Raw genomic sequence first — 22,085 nt, 5'->3', positions numbered from 1 at the left:
GTCACAAGACTGAACTTCTATGTAGCTTCTGTTCCCCAGAGAAGCCATAGCTTAAAATTTTTCCTGACCAATAAAGGCAGGAGAGGCAGTATGAAGAGAGGGCAAAACCCTGCTTTCTGGTCAAAGGATTGCTTAGAGGTTAAAAGGATCACAGAAAAGTTCTTGTTTCCCTGTCTTTACCTTTTGACCTGTGGCAATATGACAGCTCGTGTATCTGATTTACCCCTTGAAGATGGAGTCCAAGTTTACCTGCTAAATGGCAACATCCATCTTTGCAAACATTAATACATGTTCTCCTTTAGCTTAAATGAGAGGTGCCCTTTAGTGCCACACGTTTACAACATGAACTTCCATCATGAAGTGCCCATGGACCTGTTCCAGTGTAATTTCCCTGAAAATGTGATCGGGGGGCACTGCTCTGTCTTTGGGACAATCCTCAGCTAATTGATGGCAACCAGTGAGTGTGCAGCTCAGCGAAAAACTTCCAAAGTGGTGAGATACTTCGCCTGGCAAAGCAGCTCCATATCACACCACCACATCTGCTTTCAGTGCTCACAGCTGATCCCTTGCTTTGCTGGCCTGAAAATTCTTCCTCTCTTACCTCTGAGGATCATTGTTCAAACCCCCACATTTATTTTCTCTATATAGGAAAAGAAATGGCTGGCAGTGGCTCTAAGCTAAAGTTATCTGTGGGTCACCACGGCTGTTCTGAGCATCTTCAAGCTTTAGGGCCTTTTTTCAATGCTACCCATGGCTGTTCTGGGCTCTAACCACCAATCTCATCAATATAGTTTTCCTCCGCTCAGAGATAAGCTACTGTGTTCAACTGCAAGTATGGGGTCCATCATTTAAATGAAGAAGCAGTGATTATATTTGAGTCTGGTTCTTCTGAGCATGACTGTGTCCCACGCTGCATTTTAAAGAGCAGTTTAACCTTACTCTCACTCCCACTAATCCTTTTGTGTCACATTATACATTTGCTTCCACAACTATTTTTGTAGTTCAAGGTCTTAATTTGCATCTTTCATCTTCAGTTGCCATTGAAACAGCATCACATTCAACAATGCAGATTTGTTCATCTTTCATAACACAAACACACACACACACAAACACACGATTATTATTATTTTTTGTTTCATAGAGGTTATAACACTCATGCATTTCTTTTCTTGATGACACGCCTTAGCTCAGGGATTTTTCAAGTTTAGACAGATAGGGCAAAACAAGGGGGATATAATTTCTCTCCCCAGCCACTGTTACTTTAATAAGCCCATAGACCAACCTCGCAAAAATTCTAGGGCCTTGTGAAATCCTTTTACTAGCCTTTATTCCGCCTGGATGACTTTATTAGGATATTAGCACAGAGTCATGCTGTAATCAGCAGGAAGGTCTTGTTTATTGCTAGCTTGCTCGAAGACCAGCAGAGCATGTAGTCCCAGTGAGGTGGGCTCTAATTATTAAGGTTTAAATGAAAAAAACACAGTGATGAGATGTTGTGTAAGGTCCAGAAACCACATGTGAGAAATCAAGATCTTGTTCATTGCACTGATATTTATAGAGAATCAACATATTCTGTTGAGATACAAGACTAATTTTAATCAATCTCAATGTACATATTCCGACCAAATACCTTTGAAGTGCTACAGCTCACTGTGATTTGGAGAATACCCACTTATGAGTCGTTGCTATCTACAGGGGCTTGTCCCTAGCACCCTACCGCTGGTAATAACAGTCTTCAAACTCATTCTTGAAGGGCAGGAGACATATTCCATTGCTGAGTTCACCAAAATGACAGCTACACATCAAGAGGTTTCCTGCATTTACTGTCCTAAATGGATATGTTTTCCCTGGAGAAGTAATCTGTCTTGGGCCTGCCAGCCTCACTTGAATTCACTCAACATCAGGCAGATTAAAGGTGAAAGCATATAATTTAATTCTAGCAAAGAAAAAGGCCAGGCTCTTAATTATTAAGCGAAAAAGAAGATTACGAAGAGAGGAAAATAAAGCAGCAAAATGCAATTTTAACATCAAATTTCTTTCCCAGCTGTCATCTCAAATCATTGAGGTGTATGTTAGCCATACAAGCTCAGGACTGGATTTCTGAGCAGCTAGTAGCTATGTAGCCTAACAATTAGTAAGACAAGGACTCACTAGTGATATTTCATGGAATGAATCAATTATTTTTACAAAGGCAAGCAACAAAATTGATTTCCATATGGACATTTTTCTTACTTTGATCTAGCTAATGTCACTACTCTGATGATTCTGGGCTGGAGAATCGGACTTTATAGATCTGGAAAAATCAAGAGAAGTACACGTGATGACATTCAGGGAATCACCATCCCTTTAAAGTTATTCTAGCAATTTAGGGTTAAATTACTTTGAAACACAGTGATATTAATGCAAACTTGTTAAATCAACACAGATCTTACAGAAAAACTACCTATTGCCAAAAGCTTAGTACAGAGAGAGGAACAAATTATCTAATTTCAGGAAGGACTCCTGACAGATGAACGAGAAAAGCAAATTAATGCAGGGCAGACTTCAGAAAAAAGTGAAGAAGACAATAAATAGTTCTTCCCTTTCTATGAAGAGAAAGTTGGGACAAGTATATTTAGATACCTAGCTAGAAAACAACAAATGGTTTTCAGAAAAAGAACTTCTCTATGCAGACTTATATTTGGTCTAATAAATGCAGGGTCAATAGTTATCATCTCTGATCTCAATTTCTCTGAAGAGATCTCTTCTGCCCAGGAATTGTGTTTAAAGATCAGCCAAAGGCTGCTTTCAGCTTGAAGTTATTATCTGAGATTTGAAAACCAAAGATTTTTCCTTTCTTACACACCCACAACCACACACCCACACACAAATGCATGTTACTTTTGGTATCTTATGAAGCCTTTATCATTGTATCAGCTGGGAGGAGTGGCTGAGAAACCTGAGGGCTGTGCTGCCATTCAGAGAGACCTGGACAGGCTGGAGAGTTGGGCGGAGAGGAACCTCCTGAGGTTCAACAAGGGCAAGTGCAGAGTCCTGCACCTAGGGAGAAATAACCCCATGCACCAGGACAAGCTGGGGGCTGACCTGCTGGAGAGCAGCCCTGCAGAGAAGGACCTGGGAGTGCTGGTGGACGACAAGTTGACCATGAGCCAGCAATGTGCCCTTGTGGCCAGGAAGGCCAATGGTCTCCTGGGGTGCATTGGGAAGACTGTTGCCAGCAGGGCGAGCGAGGTGATCCTGCCCCTCTACTCAGCCCTGGGAAGGCCTCATCTCGAGGACTGTGTCCAGTTCCGGGCTCCCCAGGATAAGAGAGACATGAAGCTACTGGGGAGAGTCCAGCATAGGGCTACAAAGATGACCAGAGGGCTGGAGCACCTGCCCTGTGAGGAACGGCTGCGAGAGCTGGGCCTCTTCAGCCTGGGGAAGAGAAGACTGAGGGGGATCTTATCAATGAGGATAAGCACCTGAAGGGAGGGTGTCAAGGGGATGGGGACAAACTCTTTTCAGCTGTCCCATGTGACAGGGCAAGAGCCAACGGGCAGAAATTGAACTACAGGAAGTTCCGCCTGAAGTGAGGGGGAATTTCTTCACTGTGAGAGTGAAGGTTGCCCGGAGAGGTTGTGGAATCTCCTTCTCTGGAGATATTCAAGGCCCGCCTGGATGCAACGCTGTCTAACATGCTCTAGGTGACCTTGCTGAGCAGGGAGGTTGGACTAGATGATCTCCAGAGGTCCCTTCCAACCTTACTGATTCTATGATTCTATGATTCTATGATTGGTGCGCTTCTCATTTTATCTGAGATCTTTCAGTCTTTTCTTCCATTTGTTTCCCTAAGAATTGTCAGAAGCGTGTCATCTTTGCAAAGGAAAGCCATGAAAGGCACAAGATGGAAGGGAGAAAATACGGGGAAAAAAAAACTCATTATGGTAAATAGCAACATTTGCATCCAGACTTAAGTGAACAGTGACATTAAGCAATTTGAATCTCAACTGTTAATCCTGCACAATACATATTTAGCAGCTCAATCAGCGCAGACCACCGCTGACACCGCTGCAGAAAGAGCCAACATCAGTACACACAGGGCTGCACGAGTGGGAGAGCTCATTTCTGCACTCACTTGGGTGGAGAGTATAAAAGCAGGCCCAGTAATCTGGAAAGCATAAGCAGGCAAAAGTGCTGAGGACTTCTGCAAACCCTTACAAGTGATAATGTCTCAAAGACACTTTAAAAAGGTTTTTCCACCTTCTCCAGACACTGAATATTAGTGTTTGGCTCCTTTGCCTTTATATTAAGGCACAAAGAAATGCTTTTCTGTTCCCTGCTGTTACATTCAATAAATTAGTAAGTGGCTTATCTAGCGAGTGCTGTATTACGTTGCAGCTGATTGCTAAGCAGGGTGCTCAGCAGCAGGCCACCCAGCTCCAGAGCACCCTGCACGCAAATGTGCAATGACACTTCTGGTGATGAGAGGTCCTGCGTCTCCTGAGTGCTACACGCCTGTTCGCTTTTAACGATGAATAATTTGCACAGTGGAAGGAACGGAAAGTTAAGAAGCTTCATTTTGTGGGAGCTCTCTGCAATACTAAGTAACCTGTGAAATGCTTTGTTGCTGACAACCAGACTTCTGCAAGCAAAGAAGAGGATCTGTCAGGCAGAGATATCCCTTTGCAAGGGGCTGGGTGTGCTCAGCTCCTGAGGAGCTTTACGTGAAGACAGGGATAATTGTGTAGCCTTAAACATCCCTTATCCTCATACACCTTGGACATTCAAGCTCTCTTGCCATGATTGAGACCATGATCTAAGTTGCCAGGTTTAAAATAAAACTCCTTTTAAATGCGGGAAGAAGAGGGGGAAGGGGACTTTGTCCCTTATCTAGAAGAAGCAAGGATGAGAGAGGAAAAGGATGCTAATTTAATATCTGACTAAAGGAGGGATGGCACGCTGAAATTTAATCATGCCTGATATGGCATATTTATAATTTTTTGAAAAACAGGAAAACTTAAACATTTCACAAAATATGCATTCTCTATGATTATTTGTAAGGCATCATAGATGTGCTTGGCACTTTCTGACAGGAACACTGGCAGGTCTCTGCCTCGGGGAATCTATAATTAGACAGAGCATCGCAAGGGAAGATGATGGATAAGAGTGTATGGGAGGACAGGGATACAACAGTGAAAGATCATGAAGAGCTTTATATATTCTTTTCCAGAAACTTTTTGTTCCTTGCCATTTAGCTGTAATATATTTAAAACCTAGGACCGAGAAACGGTTGAACTTCAGAATTTTTGCTCCATAAACTTTCTTTTGTCCCAAACTGGAACAGAAAAAGGGAGCCTTGAAATTCCTCGTGGAAAAAAAAAATTCAAAAAAGTTGATCTGGAAACAGCCTCACTGAGTTGCCTTGCTTTGATAGGTAGAAGCATTTCATTCTGGCTCTGTCATTTTGAAAAATATCACATTCTCACACAAAGCGAATGTCTTTAACTGTCTTTAACTCTGCCAGTGTGGAATGTTCATGCCCACAAAGCAAGGGGTACTTGGATGGTTTTTTGCTGAAAATTTTGAATATACACATGTTACCGCAAAACAGCTGGGTCTGAAGAAACAGCTTCTAATGGGAAATGGCTCTTGCAGAAATCTTTCAACCAAGTTCAACGTGAAGTCCATGGAAGAATAAGGAGATAGAATCAAAGAGAAAATACAGGACATGGGATAGCATTTTTCATTAGAGGAAAAGTGGAGGAGAGAAGATTATTTGAGATCTCTTCCCAGAGGAAAAGGGAGAAATAGAAACTCCGATTTTTTCCAGTATTTGAAACAGAGTCACTGGATAATTGAGGCAGCTTCCTTAACAGATGAGAAAACAAGTGACGGACATGTGGGATAATATGACTGTGAAGGCAGCTCCAGGAAAATCTTGGTGAGAAAATGCTAGTGCGCCACAAAACACTCCAAAAGCCGCACGTGCGCAAGCCCTGCGAGGGGTGACCATCTTAAACAAGGCTGCAGGCACACTGTAGTCTAGTTATGGTAGCAAAGGTGGTCCAGATGCTAAGCAGTGGGGCTGGTGCTTCGTTGGCCCATTACAAACATCGGAGGAGTAGAAATTAATTGGTTTTGCCTTCAGGAGAAGGCGCAAACCACACACAGGCTCCACAACAGAGCACTGCATTTGGAGATGAGTTGGCTCATCAGCTTATTCTGTGATAGGAAGAATCTGACCCAGAATCAAGGAGTCCTGGGATGCCGAATCCAAGGTATGCACATAGGATACTTGGTGCTAATCTTTCACGAAGCTCTGTTTCTAATTTTAAAGCAAGCAGGGGAACTTTACAGAATATTACTACCTTCCTCAGCCTGTATGTGCAGTATGTTTCTACCCACTTTTCCAGTGATCTCCCTTGTCCTTTGGAGCCCAAAGTGAAAGGCACACGACATTTCCCCTAAACTGGCCGTATGAAAGGACATCTCAAACCTTATGCTGTCAGTTCTGAAAGGGAATTGAAAAAACGAGCAGGGAGTCACCCTTCCATTGGATTCTGGCCCTCCCTTGGATATAAAAGAGGAGAGCCCATTTGTGACGAATCCATACGTTCTCTGAGAGCTGAATGGAGATCAGGTACTGAATTCCCAGAGGATACCACTGACCTGGAGGCACTAGCAACTTCTGGTTCCCAGCAGCATTTGGGAAAACTGAGCAGGTAATAGATTTCCATATTGTTCCAAGCCTGGAAGCACAGTTCTGAAGCACAGTTTTGCCTCAGACCTGTAATTGTGATTTGGAAGTCTCTGGCTGCGTCTTGCACATCAGTGAGTCACCATGTATTTTGCTCCTGCCTGAGAAACAGTCTGACTACTTAGAAACAAGAAAGGCAAAACAGCCTTTGATCTCGCATCTAGGTACCCAGTGGAAAATAACCTGGGTTAAGCATTTACTGGATTTTCACTCACTGGAATAAGCCCCTGGAGCTAGCTCTGGTCACCAACTGGGGAAGGGGCAAGGTGCCTCCTTCCAGCCAATGAGGACAAATACAGTCACACAAGCATGTCAGGTAAATGTATTCTGCCACAGATAAATTAAACCTTTCCTGACTGCGATGCACAGAACCTCCTCTTGGAGAATAAATACACCATGGCTGTGATGTACTAATGGGAGAGAGCTATAGTTGTGCAGCAAATGCAAGAAATTTGGGGGGAAATTATGTAGGAGAAAAGCTGAAGCAAGGGTATGGAGAAAGGGAAGGAGTGTTTGGGAATTGTAATGAACCCAGTTGCTTTATGGAACCGTGTATATATTTTTTTCACTCAGGGTGCTAAATCCATTCAATCTCCCCAAATTTCCCTCCTCTCCCCCGGCTTGTGGTCATCATTGTGGAATTCCTGGCTGCACGTGGAAGTGGAGCTGGGAAAATACTTCCTGGCTGTAGCTAAAGCTAACAAAGACCTTCTAAAGCATAGAAGGAAACAGCTCTGAATAAAATATGTTTTACCACCTTTCATCCGGGAATCTCAAGCCACTTACCGTATGCACATCAATACATTCAGTCTCAGGACACCTTTGCCAAGCTAGGAAGAAAGCAGCAGACAGCAGTCATAAGCCCTGACACTCACCCTGGGTTGTAATCAGTAAGAGTGCCCCTTTCCCCAGCGTCATGAACACTAATGGAGTATCCGGAAGCCTGGAAAGAGGCAATGAATTACTCGCAGTAGGGTAACCGGCATGTCTGCCGAGAAAGAACTGAGTTCCATTCCATTCATAATGCAAATAGTATCAAGTCAAAGGTTGGCAGGCAGCTGTCTCCCTTGGAGCTGTAATTAATATTATCCGAGCAATGTAAAGAGACCAGAGAGTGCCAGGTGTCTCCTCTCGGCAGCCATCTGTGAAAAAAGCAGTATCCTCATGCTTGAAGCCTTTTCCACGAACCAGGAAATAGCAAAGTTAAGAAGAGGAGGAAACCAGATAATTTTAAGGAGCATTAATTAACAGTGTGACCCTATAGTCTGTCTCTAGGTATGAAAGTTGCCAGGAACACTTCCAAATGATCAAATTTCACCTTGTAATATCTTCTGCCATCTCACATTATTTTGCAGATGAAAGATAGTTGCTGCTTCCAAGGCTGAGGGGAAGCGACATGGTGAATGGTTCTCAGGCCACCAGAGGAATGCAATCAGCAGAAGATCTGCCACTAGGAGGTTGGGACGTACCACTTTTTGCCAAAATTTCCAGTAGGAGTTCTCATCAGGCCGAGGGCTCTTCCTCTACTATTCTTGCAGCTGCAAAAGAAGCCACCTGTTTTCTTGGACATTTCCATTATTTTTCTCCTCTTCCACCCTAAACACAACAGATCATGCTTTTATATCAGTGACATAACTTGGTCCACTAAGGATCATTTTTCCTGGAAATGGCCTGGTCTCTGCTACAAACCGTTGTTGCCATTAAGCTGAATTCAGATCACCTATCAGTGGACTAAGGTGGCACCTACGTTAAAAAGAACAAAGATGCTTCAGACTATGTAACGAAGGTGAGAGATAGGACGTCTTTTCAGACTGTTTATTTTATTTTTTATTTATTTATAAGCACTACGTTGAGTGTGCTTTCTATCTTTTCCTATTAACTGTAAACGGACAAGGTCTGATACAACAGGACAGCAAGAAATACGTGCTGCTTCTTACAACTTAAATGTCATTTAACCAGCTAAATCTTTCTGGACAACAACAGCTGGGCATCTGAATACAGCCAACTGTGTCATTCAGAGATTTGCTTTCTCTGATGTGTATGAGTTATGCCATGAAACCTGTACTTGCAGACAGTGGATATTTGCTCCATGGCATCAGTCTAGCAACACGGTAAAGTCACAGGGGCTAAGTCACAGGCTTCCCTGCAATGGCAGAAAGCCCCCTTTGATGCTGTGATTCCAAAAATGCCCTTCAAGATGTGAAGAGCCAAAGACTAGTACGTTACTATCTCAGATAAAAGTGAACAGATCAAAAGTGAAAATGCTCTGTGCATCTGATACTACTAGTCTGCATTTCACATTTGTGCTGCATGAGTAAACAAGCTCTGTATAAAAGCCACATTTTGATGCCACACTAGTTTCCCAATCTCTTCACACTGCTCAGATAATAGTTTTTGAAGGTGAACCAAAGGCTTTTAACTCATCCCTCAAGGTGTTTGCATTGCTGTGTCTTGCAGTCGCTAACATCTAAAGCACTTCAGGGAGCGATTCTTCTTCCTCTGAAACTGTTGCTTTCAGTTCCACTTACTTGTTCCGTGGATATAAAGATGTAATCTTGCTAATGGCCAGTTTGTAATGACACTCAGTGGAATTACTTACTTTTGTTAGAAACTTTGGAGCACCTTTCACATGCTCAAACTTCTACTTCTTCTTCCCCCTGAGCAATAACATGCTAATACTTGACATTTCTGCCTCATTCCCTCCTCAATGGGCAATGTATGGTACTAGGAGCTGTAGCACCATTGCTCACAGAATATAATGCCTGTAAAGGATGCTCTGCAGCCCCCTACCTGGTCTACCTAGACCTACGTACTATTATCACCTCACCCTTCTCCAGGGATTGCAGCAAAGCTGTAGCTACAGGTACAGAGTGCCACATTTGCCACATTTCTTTTCACTAAAGAAAAATGCTTTCCATATGAGATCAAACTTCAAGGTCCAGGAAAGCAAAAATATTATTTTGTGAGCCATAAGCATTCAAAAATTCTACTTGCTACAGTAAGCAGTACTCAGCAACTCTTGAGACTTGGATTAATCTCCAAGATTAATCAGCAACAGCAACAACAAAACTGATGATTACAAAAATGAAAATATTGCACTCAGCTGTCCTGGGGATGGAAAAAGCAAGTTCTGCAGATTCCCTGACAGGACTTTGAATGAACGTATCCTATGCCAGTAAGGTATTCACTGGCTTTTCCCTTTCCCTGTGGTCTTCTGAGTTAAGTTTCACTGAGCTTTGTGAGCAAATCAATAAACTTTCTTCTGCTATTTCTCTCTGCTCAAGTAAAGTTCAGATACAGGAAAATAAAGATAAAATCCTAGAAAAGCAGGCACGAAAGGATTGTTAATTTCTCCTGTTTCAAGAAGAAGAAAATTATTCTGAAGATGTCTGATTTCCCTTTCTCTGCTAAAAGCAGGTGTTTGGCAGGCCCTATGATAATAGGAAATACTAAGTGAACAAAACATTTAGCCTTGTTTAGCTTCCCATCTCCATTCTATTTTCAATGAGAAGAAATGAGAGGAAAAACTTACATATAGCTTTAGTGGCTGTTTCTAAGCTTTCTTGCGACTTCTCATGGCTTTCCTGGAGTGAAAAGCTGTATATTAGTAGGCCTGAGCTGTACATTCTGGATGTGATTCTAAACTTTCCCAAAGCTCTAGGAGATTTATCTCAGTGAGCAGTGAAAGTGTTTTTCAAGGAATCAGTAAATAAATGGACACAATGAGAGATCTCTCTCCCAGATGGGACTTCTTTGTTTATGGATCCACTGGCTGCCATCTCACAGGTTCATTCATGTTTCCAGTTATAGTTCCAGTTCTTCTGCTTGAGGCTTATTCTTCCCATATGCTCCTAACAACCTCCGTGTGCAGTAGAGGAGCTAAGATATGCCTTTCCTCACAGGTAAAATCATGATTTAATTTTTATAGACAGCAACTACCATGCCAACAAATTACACGGCACTGCAGTGCAACACAACACTAACCTTCAACTCCTTACTCAGCACCATCTTCTTTTTAGATACAAGAGCATGTTCTGACATATAACTAGTACCATGCCCAAGCTGCAAAGCCCTTAACCAGGTCTTCAAGCAGGTTTGATCCCAGCAGTATCGAGATCACCTTTGTGCAAGTGGACAAGCTCAATATTGTTTAGCACTCACTCTAAACTGCGTATGGTTAATAACAGATATATTAGAGATCCAAACTCTGTAGGGTGCATTCACAATACACACAATACACCTGCCATGGTTATTGTTAAAATCATTAATTATAGCTTATGCTACAAGAAATTTTCTAGGACAACTGTGCTGGCAGTACAGTAATTTGAGTCAACCCCCTAGGGTCAGGTTGGGAAAAAAGTGGTCTTGGAATGTGTATGTCAAAAAAAGGCGTAGATTTTCTATTAACACGTTTCATTGAAGGCATCATTAGCAAAGCCAGTCATTGGTATCATTTGGATAGAACAAAAGAGGCAGCACTTCTGTTGCCTTTCATTCCTATTGCCAGGATTCTGCAATCATGTTTCGATAACATCAATTCACTGGCAGCATTAGTGATGTTGAAAACAGCCCCCCTGAACTCTAGAACACCTTGTATCTAGCTATGCTCTTTGAGGGTGCAGGATATTGACAGGAAAATATGTATTACTGCTGATCAGATAATGAGACAATCCTGGATTATGACTGCCTACTTAATGTCATTCCAGGCTTCAGGCTTCAGCAGATGCCCTTTTGCTATGTACTCCTTTTTGTAAGCCAGCTGTTAGGAAGCAAAGAGGTCACTGACTATTATCTACAAAATGCTAGCTATTTCACTTCAAGCCTAAACTGATAGACACTGCAGAATCATGCCTGTAATGCACATTGCCCTATGTGCAGTCTGGACCATCTGCTGTTCTAGAACAGGCTCCCAATTGCCCTGAATGTGATACATCTGCTCTATAGGTAAAGAGTTTTATTGACAAGGGAAATGATGTCTTCAGCAGTGCCATGGAACTTACATACACTATGGAACCTCAATGCAATTTATGATTTCAAATATACTGGTGAGGCAGTAAAAATAATTCAGTTTGCATCTACATAACTGTTCAGGTAATTTCACCAAACAGATGTAAAAACAGAGTTTGGTTTTCCTCTCGTTTTAGCGTTGCAGGGGGAACTCTGCTGCATGTGCACTGCTGTAAAAAACCTGTAAAATGAGAAAGAAGCCCTGTCAGTCTTTCTTGCTGACAAGAATGAAATTCATCTCTGCTACTCTCTTTCCCAAGCTCCCCAGGCATGGGCCAGTGGGGTTGTTCAACTACCCTGTGATAGCAGAGCAAGTCTATCACCTTCTGGCCTGCAGCAATGTCTTCTGCCTGCAGCTTACCCTGGAGACACCCACAAGGTGTAGGGTCACCAGGAGTGGGCTGCATTCACAAGAATGCAGACTGCAAATCACCATAGTCTGAGCTTTTTTGACACAGGTATATAGAGACTTAATGAAGTCTCTGTATGGATCATCATAACCAGTCCTCTAACTCATACAGTTCTCATGCAGTGTACAGACTCTGAGGAGATATAGAATATCTGATTTTTTCTTCTTCGCAGATAACAGCATAAAACACTTTCCACATCCTGTAGCAACCTCATTTCTAAACTCAAAATCCCAGAGCAACACTCTGAATGTACCACGGGGAGACAGAAAAAGAAGATGTTGCAAGTTTATTCATATCCTGGGTGCCAGATACTATACGAAAATATGATGGACTTTTCTAAAAAGTGTTGGTTTTCTGATTTTTTAATGTGTGTGAGGAGTGTCTACTACCAACTAATGTTACTGCATTGAGTTGTAACTAACAGTCCACGAGGAATAATCGTTTTGGTCAATACAGGGTATGTAACAGACATACAGACTCTGTAACAGACTGGTGACACAATGTGAAAGATTTGCTGGAAGAAATCTGATGAGTTAAATTCCACTATAACCATGTCATGTTCCATTATGTTGGGTCCTATTCCTGACAGTGTGATCAAATGCAACACAAAGTGACAAGCTGTGCTGCACCATGGCCTAATGCAGAGTGACAGAAATACAAAACTCACCAAAACAGATTTCAGAAAGTAGTTTGTCAGAAGGGTGATTGGAGAAAAGTGGTAATTAGCAGGTATGTGGCTCACCATGGACTCAGTGTTCAGCTGTCACTCACCCAACTTATGGAAGACGTTCCTGTCTCTTGGAGATAGCATTCCTCCATGTCAAGTGCAAACGGGCATCTGTGAAGGAAACTCTGCTTCACTCTTGCTGCAAAACCAGTACTAAACTGCAGTAAGTTTAGCACTATTGAACGACTGGTATATTTGGTCTAATTTTAACATTAATCACTTTAGTACCAATTATCCACAGACTAGATGTAAGCTACAGCAGTTCAAACTTTTTCCTTTGCCTTTCTAACCTTTAAATAAGGAATAGATCTCTCCTAAAATTAAAGAGTGAAGTCCAGTTTTTGCTATTATTTACCCTGGTCTTCTTTCCTAACACCGGAAATGTCAGTTCATTTTCAGAGATGAAGGAAGACCATGGATCACCAAATAAATCCAATATTGGAAAGACTTTTTGTCACTACCGGTTACACCTGGATTCCTGGTGAAGAATGGTTAAGAATACATATTTTCATAACACACAGAACAATTAAGTTTCAGTGAATAATCTGCAAAGGGAGTCCCTGTTAATTACACGTTCTCTCTGCAGCAGTGATCCAGTGATTCAGAGATGCACAGATATCTCCAGTCCCATTTCACATTTTCTAATTTCCAACTAATAAGCAGGACGGCACTTTATATGGCTAATAAAGTTTTTGCAGCTAGAATAAATGAAAGAGTGAGCTAACACAGTATATAGGTGCAACAGATGCTGTTGCTGTGTTACCAAATCCCGTGTCTTTAATCCTAAATTTCTTATCCTACATTATTGCTAAATTTCCAGCTCCTCAAATAATGGAAAAAAGTGTTTATGGTTGTAAAAAAATCTAAACCCTATGAACTAAGAATGAATTAAAGGCTTGGAAACCATCAGAAAGATAAAGATTTATTACTGAAAATCCGATGAATTTTAAGTTAGGCTCAAGGTTTGTGAAACGCTGGGACTATGCTCCGGTGACATACAGAGGTGAGTTGAGACTGTGAAGGCTCAACACTAGCGCCTCTTTTCGAAGGATATGACAGGTAGGCTGATGTCATTCCCAGTTTATGTAACGTGCAAGGCAAATAACCCAAGAGTTCAATATTAAATGTCATTGTCCAGGGGTAGGAGAGCAAGACAGCACCTATATGGGAACACTAGAGGGAGCAAAGACAAGAAAGTTGATGAAGAGGCAGGAAAAGAAAAGAAAGGCAGGAAAGAAAAAGCCATTCCAGTTTTTGGGATAGCTTTGAAGAGGAGGGGAATGCAAGCATCCTTGCGTACTTGCCTATAAGCAAAAGGATGCTCTTCTCTAGATGTGCATGATGGAAAGGAACAGGCTAGACTGTAATTTTGCACATATTATCAAGGATTCAGAGTTCTGCAGGACAAGTTGAGGCCATATTCACGGTCAAATAAACATGTTATCACCAATAGCTTTGCACAGGTAACTGAATTCACCTGTTTTTCAAAAAAGGATAGGTTTCACCTCACTCCCTTGGTGCTGGGTCTTGAGGGCAATCAGGAATTGAAAAAGCAGTAACGCATGCGGTTGTCTATTAGAGAGCTATGCAGATATGACCGACATGCAGAGAAAACAGATCCGGCTGATCTGGTTCTTTTTACTCTTTCATGTTTGGGATGGGCATTCCTTAAACCACACATGCTGGTTTGAGGCCATCTCACCAGTTTCTGCCAGTCAAAATGCAAACCGCAATACATCCCAAGCATGCTTCTCTTTAAATAGTCAGAATATGCTACAGCTACTCTTTCCACAATTTAGTTCTCTCTTTAAAAGTTATTAGAAGTTATTAGCACTTCAAGACTCATTTTACAGCTTTGCGCTTTGATCCTCAGCTTACACAAGTCAGTTCACACTGTGCTGCTTCACAACTCATTTAATAGTTAATTTGTTTGGACGTCATTAAAAGTATTAGGGCTCCAGGCAATGAGAACATGCCAATTAGTGCATCAAGAGATTTAATTCTGAAGGGGACAGTAGGAAGCAGTAGTTTGAACTGTTTAAAGACTCACACTCCTTGCAAGGGAGAAACATGAAGAGAAACCTGTTTGCTCAGAGAGCTTGCTGATTTAGGTTCAAAGAGGTATACTTCTAGATCATTTATTTTGGGTGCTCAACAGATGCTGAGACATGAACTGTGCATGTGAAATATGAGCTTAAACAGCTCTGTCATGACGAAGACTGCCTTAGCTGCTAATAAAACTTTAAACCACTACAACAGAAGGTTGGAAAAACAGCCTTCTGAGAAGTGGCATTTTGACAGCTTTTTTTAAACCATTAACTTTTGTTTGCTGGAGCTTTCCTTGCAAAGTACCGGATCTGCATCCCAACACACCCAAGATTCATATAAAAACCTCTCTGTGCCATTTATGATGTCAAAAATATTCTGAAAAGGTAGGTAGATCCAGTTTATATGTTTTGCTGGCATTTAATAGATAAAGCCTTTAGAAAAGCTTCCCCCCGCTCATAGTTATACCTCATTATGCTAGCATATTATTGCAGTGATTATTATCAGTAGTAGTAATTATAAATAATGTAATATATTGCTTTACTAATAGTTACCTATTGGCTGTAACTCATACCCTTCCAGGGAGGTGACACTGATACAGGCCAAATGTGTCTTTTTGTGATACTCTTAAACCAATTTCCCAACTGTCAAAAGGATTCTTTTGCTGGTACTAGTTTTATCTTTACTAAAACTTTGCGGCTTTCATTGGCCATACTTACACCAGCAAAACTCTCAAGTATAGAAATGCATACACTAGGGAATCACTGTATGGTCAGATCTATACCAGCACCATTTTACTGATACAGCATTACAGTATTCTTCATTGGCAAAGAGCTCCAAGGTGAATGAAAATAAACCAGCAAAGCTGTGCTTTGTATAACAAAACTCTGCTTGAAGGAAACATGTTGTACCACAAAAAGGCTACGTACTTCTGCATCGCACACCTTTTCACATTCTTTAATGACATGGTTATCAGAAATTTATAGTGTAGAACTGACTTAAACTACACCACTATAAATACTGTTGTTCCAGCATAAATGCAAATGTGTATGAATTTCTACTGACAAAGCTAAGTGAATAAAAAAAATCAGACCATGGACTGACACGGTACACAAATACTACTTTCACGTTAGCTATACAAAAGACATTGACAGGTTTTGAGTGGAGAGTTCAGACATCCAGAAAATACAGTAGCATCTGGTGTGTGGAGTAGTAGGAACAAAGCTTTTCGGAATAAATCTGAAAAAGGGAGAAATGCCGGCGTTTGTGAAATGTAACAAGTGATAAATGCACAACTGAGCCAACAAGGCTTTTCACTAGTTAACACCACAAGCACAGGTTTAAAGTTATTTTTTTTTCCCCTAGGAAAGAGGAAACACAATTGTGAATACATAGGCTGAGACACGTGCAAACATATAAATTCAAAGGCTCATGAAGATATAAGATACATCTAGCATTTGGGAAGAAAAATCCATTAAAGCTCCGTACTAAATTTTCATGAAGAAACTTCAGAACAACTGTTGAAGAAAAAAAAGAAAAGAACAAAGTAAAAAAAAAAAAAAAAAAAAAAAAAACAGAAATGGAGTCATTATTCAAATACATATCACACTTGCTGTGTTTCCCAGGGTGATAGGCACTGCTGTTGAAAGAAAACTGGAAATTTACTGCTACAGCCCACTGAAGACAAAACCATGAAGACAGACCTGTACACAGCTGCCCAGAAATTCTATTTTAACAATGTTCTTTTATCACATAGCAGGAGCTGCACATAGACTCAGAGTGGAGATCAGAGTGCAGGATTCAGACTTCTACCCTTCTCTCTTCTAAGAATATTTAATCTTAGTCCAAACGTTCCTTATTTGTAGTGCTGTTTCCTTAGGTGATCATCTCTAAATGTCCATCTAACCGTCCCACTGATAATACCTTCTGAACCTTTTGGCAAATTTAATTCCAATTTGACAAAGGCTCAGAGGAGAGCATGTTTCATGAAAACAAGAGGCTGGAAAGAGCAGGAGAGAGGAACTGTCTCCTTATAGCAACTTCTTACAGCAAGGAGTTCTTGACTAAGAGAACGAACTCAGCGTTAGCTCATTTGTTACACATCTGATGACTCACGCAAGATGGAGACGAAAATGTGCCCCTTAAAAAAAGTGTCTTAAAAAAATCCACAGAAATGTGATGTAGTATTACATTGTGGGTTAAATGACCTTGAGTACAAATTTAGCACTGCTAACAGAACTCAATAAAACTTAGCAGTATGATCTCATATTGTATTTTGAATCTGTTTCTAGCATCCTGCTCAGAGCACTAAGCCTCTGTCTCTTATATGGTGGTCAAATTCAACTGCAAATTCAATATGGTTGCCCAGAGAGGTTGTGGAATCTCCTTTTCCGGAGATATTCAAAACCCTCCTGGACATGATCCTGTCTAACATGCTCTAGGTGACCCTGCTTGAGCAGGGGGGTTGAACTAGATGATCTCCAGAGGTCCCTTCCAACCTCAACCATTCTGTGATTCTGTTAATTCCACCTGTGCCTAGATATAAGGCAAAACAGGGAAAAGATTGTTAGAAAATACTGTGATTGAAGGCCACTGGCAAACCTGAAGCATGCGGTTTGCTCCCATTCAGCAGCCTTTCTTGGGAACTTATAAATGCACAGATGACAGTTTCTTTTAAGAACTTAGTGAAATGAGACACTTATTTCTCAACAGAGCACAGAATAACATCTCCTCCTAAGGAGATTCATTCTCTTTTTTATATATCTGTGCATATATCATAACAAGGTAGAACATACAATTTGTGAGTTTCCAAAACTCATCCATATGGCCATATTTTCTCTTCCCTCGAGCTACAATTCATGAAAATCCCAAGGTATGCACAGTGTGTCTCATGCAGCAATCAAGGCCAAAGGCAAGAGATTTACTTCAGCAAAAGTACAAGAAGCATCCCATGTTGGTCAAAGAATGAATTAACAGCATACGTATACTATTTGTTATACATAATGAAGCAAGTTTTGAATCGATCACTCAGATTCCATTCTGTTGTTGTTAAGATTAGCTCAGTGATATCACCACAATCTTGACTGGTCTGGAAGTTGGTTAAGTTTTTGGGGATATGGCATTATAGCCGACAAAAACCATACTAAAGGAAGATAAATCTTTAACTCAACAAATATAGCTAGATGGGCAGCGTTACATGTTGGGTAAGACATTTCTTCCTGATTCTTACTGCTCATAATCAACTTATATTTCCCTGCTAAGAGCAATCCTGGACAAGCTCTTCGACTACGGCACACACTGAATGCCCAGTGAGCATGAAATGGGAGATTCATTAATAGCACTAAACAGTTAAAACCCAAAACTCCCCTCACTAATTTTTTTGTCTTACTATGGCAGTATATCTAATAGCCTTTCTCCAAGATATGGAGATACATGACTACATACATGATTACAATTACATACATACATACATGAGAAATCACGATTATGAGAAAGAGTAAGAGAAACTCATCAGTTTTCATTTACAGTCTGGGTAACCATGAATACACCAAACAAAACTACCATAGGATCACACTTCTTTAAAGTATCTAAAGATACATCTTAAAATTTGATCTGTTTCAAAGTAAATAAGCAAAAGCCACACTTTCCTATTTACTGGACCTCTTCCCTCATGTACCTGCTCACTTTAATAATTACCACCATTTACAGATATTTTGACTTTATTTAGAATGGTGGAGCCTACACAGCTCTCAGAGTGGGAGCTGGATTCTGTTCTGGCTCAAACATCATGAGCAGAGCAGTTAACCAAATACTGATTACAGAGCCTTTCCTGCTGGCAGCATTTGAGCCAGCAGAGCTGTTTGACTCTCAGATCCCATGCTGAGTTTGCAGCTGGCAATTATAAAGAACTCCACCTTTCTATTTATTACTTGAGAAGATTGGATTGAGAAACCACAACCATGGAACCCCACCAAGATCCTGTTAGGGTCACTTCCAGACTAGAACCACAAAATACATGAAAGCAAATGTTTACATTTTGCTCTATAAAATACAGTGGGGAAAGCAGTGGGAGGGATCTAGCAGGCCAAAAAAAAAAAAAAAAAGGGGGGGGGGGCGCTATCTTGTGTCAATACCTCCCTCCAACCCCTCAGTTCCTAACCTTGCAGGATTCCAAAGTCCGTAACTTCTTTTAGCACACCAGCTGCTTCTCCTTCAGAAATGGTGACAGCAGGCAGTGTGAAAATGACATGACTTGGAGAAAAACCAGTTTTATTTAAAAACAACACATATATATTACACACAATATTCCAAGTTAAAAGAACATTATTGAGAATGCTAAGTCAAATACCCAAAAGTTCATAAATTCCAGAAATAAAATTGCCTGTGTGGTCTTAATTTGAATCCCTCATGTTACCCAGTATGCTACTGCCTTTAATTATGTGATCAAATATTATTTTTTCCACGAGACCTTGCCTCACTCAGTCTACAGGGTGGATGACTCCAATTAATGAGCAGCTATTCAGTATTTGTTTTCGTCTTGTCGTTTGGTGTGTAGCCCATTTCTAATGGCTTGTCTCCACAGGGGGTTACTCAGAAACAGTTGAACAGCTCCCTGATTGAATGCTTTATTACAGAACAAGGTCATTTCATCTCTGCTTAGTTTAACCCACTTTCCTTCCTCATACATAAACCCTGCTCTGAGAGCATATGATTAATTTATTCATGGCTTTTCTAGGGTTCACATTACTAAGACATTCTTGATGAATTTATTGTCCCAACACTTCCATTTTATCTCCACTGGCTGGTGAAAAAATGACTAGAAAGTTTCTGTGCTGTAAAAGTATTCATTAATTCAGGATATCCAATTTAGAGAACGAAAGCATGATTTTTGTAGAGTGCTTACCATTATAAAGTGCTTTAAATGTTGACAACTCAGTTCTAGCTCTAAGTATACAGTTTTTGCAAATCACACATCACCTCAAACTGAGTATCCAGAAAATGAAGAACATTCAGTTAATGAATACTTCAAAAAGGTTTCATTTTAAGCAACTTGTCATTAGGATCTCTGTAGTGAAGGCAGAAATTAAATCCGGTTTTCCAAGGCTGCATTTAACTGTGCTAGCAATCATACCTAGCGATGTGGTTATCAAGGGAGTAAGCAGTGCATACGCACCCAGATCCACGGACTCAAAGGATTCCGGTGTCAGGCTAGAAAGAAGGACCAATGTCAGTCATACATTCTCTACTGAGAACCTTCTCTTTTTTCTTGCACTCTAAAAGTATTGTTTGATAAATACTCCCAAATTTCTCCAACCAGTGAAGCTGTATTTCAATATTCAAAGTTTTTTTCATGATATAGCCTGAGTTTATCACTGTATTGACATGTTTTGTGTGGGCCAGTGCAAGAAGGTGATGAGACACTTTGTCAGTGGGTTTCACTTGTGTTAGCTGGCAGGAAAGTACTGGCAGGGGGGTTTTTGCTTCCATTTCAGCTCGCAGAGGGGCATGCTTTCAGAGATGATGATCTGTTTCCCTCAGATCGGACCCTTTCTTCTCCATCACTGCTGAAATCTCTCTGTTCCAGTCCTGTCTTCATGTCTGGTTCTTCATCCTAGTTTCCCATTTTCCTCACTGGATAATATCAGTGTCCGCACTCCTGTTGTAGTCTCTGAAGATTCACTCTCATAGCTGCTTCCCTTCCAGATAATCCCCCATCAGTTCCTCCCCTAAATGTTCCTCTCCAAAATTCCCTAAATGTTCTCTTCCAGTAAAGCACAGCTTAACTACTTTCCTTGAAAGTACTGGCTCCCCAGCCTAATCACCCTCTACATATTCCTTAACCAAATGCAGTCTTTCTTTCCTCCCACTCCCAGTCTCCTTGCTGGGTCAGTCACCAGCTAGCCTCACCTCAGGTCTAAGTATAACTCAGCCTGCAAAAACCCAAAATAACAATTCATAAAAGACCTCGTCTGACCCAGGCCACTTCCAAGAAGACCACTTCACATGGTCTGTGAAGATGGAATCTGCAGGTACTTGGCTAAATGTGTCACATGTCCACAAGACCTGAAACAATTTCCATAGCCTGTATTGTGCTTACACTTTCAGTTTGGTGAAACTTGGGTAAATTTTAATATAGAAGAAAACAATTGATCATGGTGACAAATGTCATCACTCCATTAGCTTTCAGTCAGTTCCATGTTTCAGAAACAGACGCACTAATGCTTTAGAAGGAAAGGCCAACAAAACTGAGACAGACATAGCTGGCACAGTGTTAAATGTTTGGCAACTCTGTAAAGTAATTGTGCACAACTCTGTACACAACTTAAGTAAAAAGCACCGGGAATCCTCAGGAATAAAGGAGGTGACCAGGCAAGTGCCCAAGATGAGGTCTTGCACTCAAACTGATGACACATTTTGCTTGTCTTCTGTCTCTGGGCATCAATGTACAGAACCATACTGATTTTGATAAATATCAATAAAACAGTAGGGTACAATGATGAATATACAGCAGCCCATGCTATGGCATGTAAGAATGGCTGCATAAAAATGGCAATATAAAAATTACAGTTAAATGAAAAGAGGAGATATACACATCCCTTGGCATGGGAAGAGAGAACCCAAAAGGATGTCTAGGGATGTGGAAAACACAGATCTTCTGGTGGTAAGGAAGGAGGTTGCAGATTGTCCCTGAAGCATGAGAAGAGAGAATAGACTCAAGAGTGGCGCATAGATTACTGTGGGTAGAAGCATCTAGCAGCAACAGCTAGATCAGACTTCAAAAGCAAGGATACATGTTACCTTAGAATACAAACACACAGCTGCTCTGTAGAAATGTAAGGGAACTAAGATGGTTTCAGCCATCTTTACACTCTCAAATATCTGGACTCTCCAGCAGGCCATTTGCAGCCAGCACTACCACTAAAGCACAGTGTGCCCATCAGCACACAGTACGTACCTTCCACTGGAGAATATCTCAGTGATTCAACAAGCTTCTCCTCTATAGACGAAGCAAAAATGTTAACCCTACTTCATGTCCTAATATATTGTTGTGATGGTAGAAGCAAGACAAAAAGATGGAAAAGTGGAGTTCATAATAATGAATTTACCAAAACTCCCTTTTCCTGTTGTCCCGCCCCAAAAACCAATGCTCTGCAGA

At 41.0% G+C, this 22,085-nt stretch overlaps 1 protein-coding gene across 9 annotated transcripts in view; it reads right to left on the bottom strand.

The window, feature by feature from the left end:
* C11H8orf48 (chromosome 11 C8orf48 homolog) overlaps positions 1-22,085 on the bottom strand; it is a 97,738-nt gene that overhangs the window by 35,588 nt on the left and 40,065 nt on the right. For 2 of the 9 annotated variants that reach the window (XM_062584693.1, XM_062584694.1), the window contains exon 7: positions 12,928-12,994. The exons of 5 other annotated variants lie outside the window; for them this stretch is intronic. In XM_062584693.1, coding sequence (XP_062440677.1) covers positions 12,933-12,994 — 62 coding nt within the window. In that variant the 3' untranslated portion in view covers positions 12,928-12,932. Of the gene's footprint in view, positions 1-11,709; positions 11,928-12,927; positions 12,995-20,100; positions 20,138-22,085 lie in introns of those variants that run through there. 2 more of the 9 variants (XM_062584692.1, XR_009959580.1) reach the window with 2 other exon arrangements.

The sequence above is a fragment of the Rhea pennata genome, chromosome 11 (genome assembly GCF_028389875.1).
Source record: "Rhea pennata isolate bPtePen1 chromosome 11, bPtePen1.pri, whole genome shotgun sequence".
NCBI lineage: Eukaryota > Metazoa > Chordata > Aves > Rheiformes > Rheidae > Rhea > Rhea pennata.
This window is presented reverse-complemented; position numbering and strand designations above follow the sequence as displayed.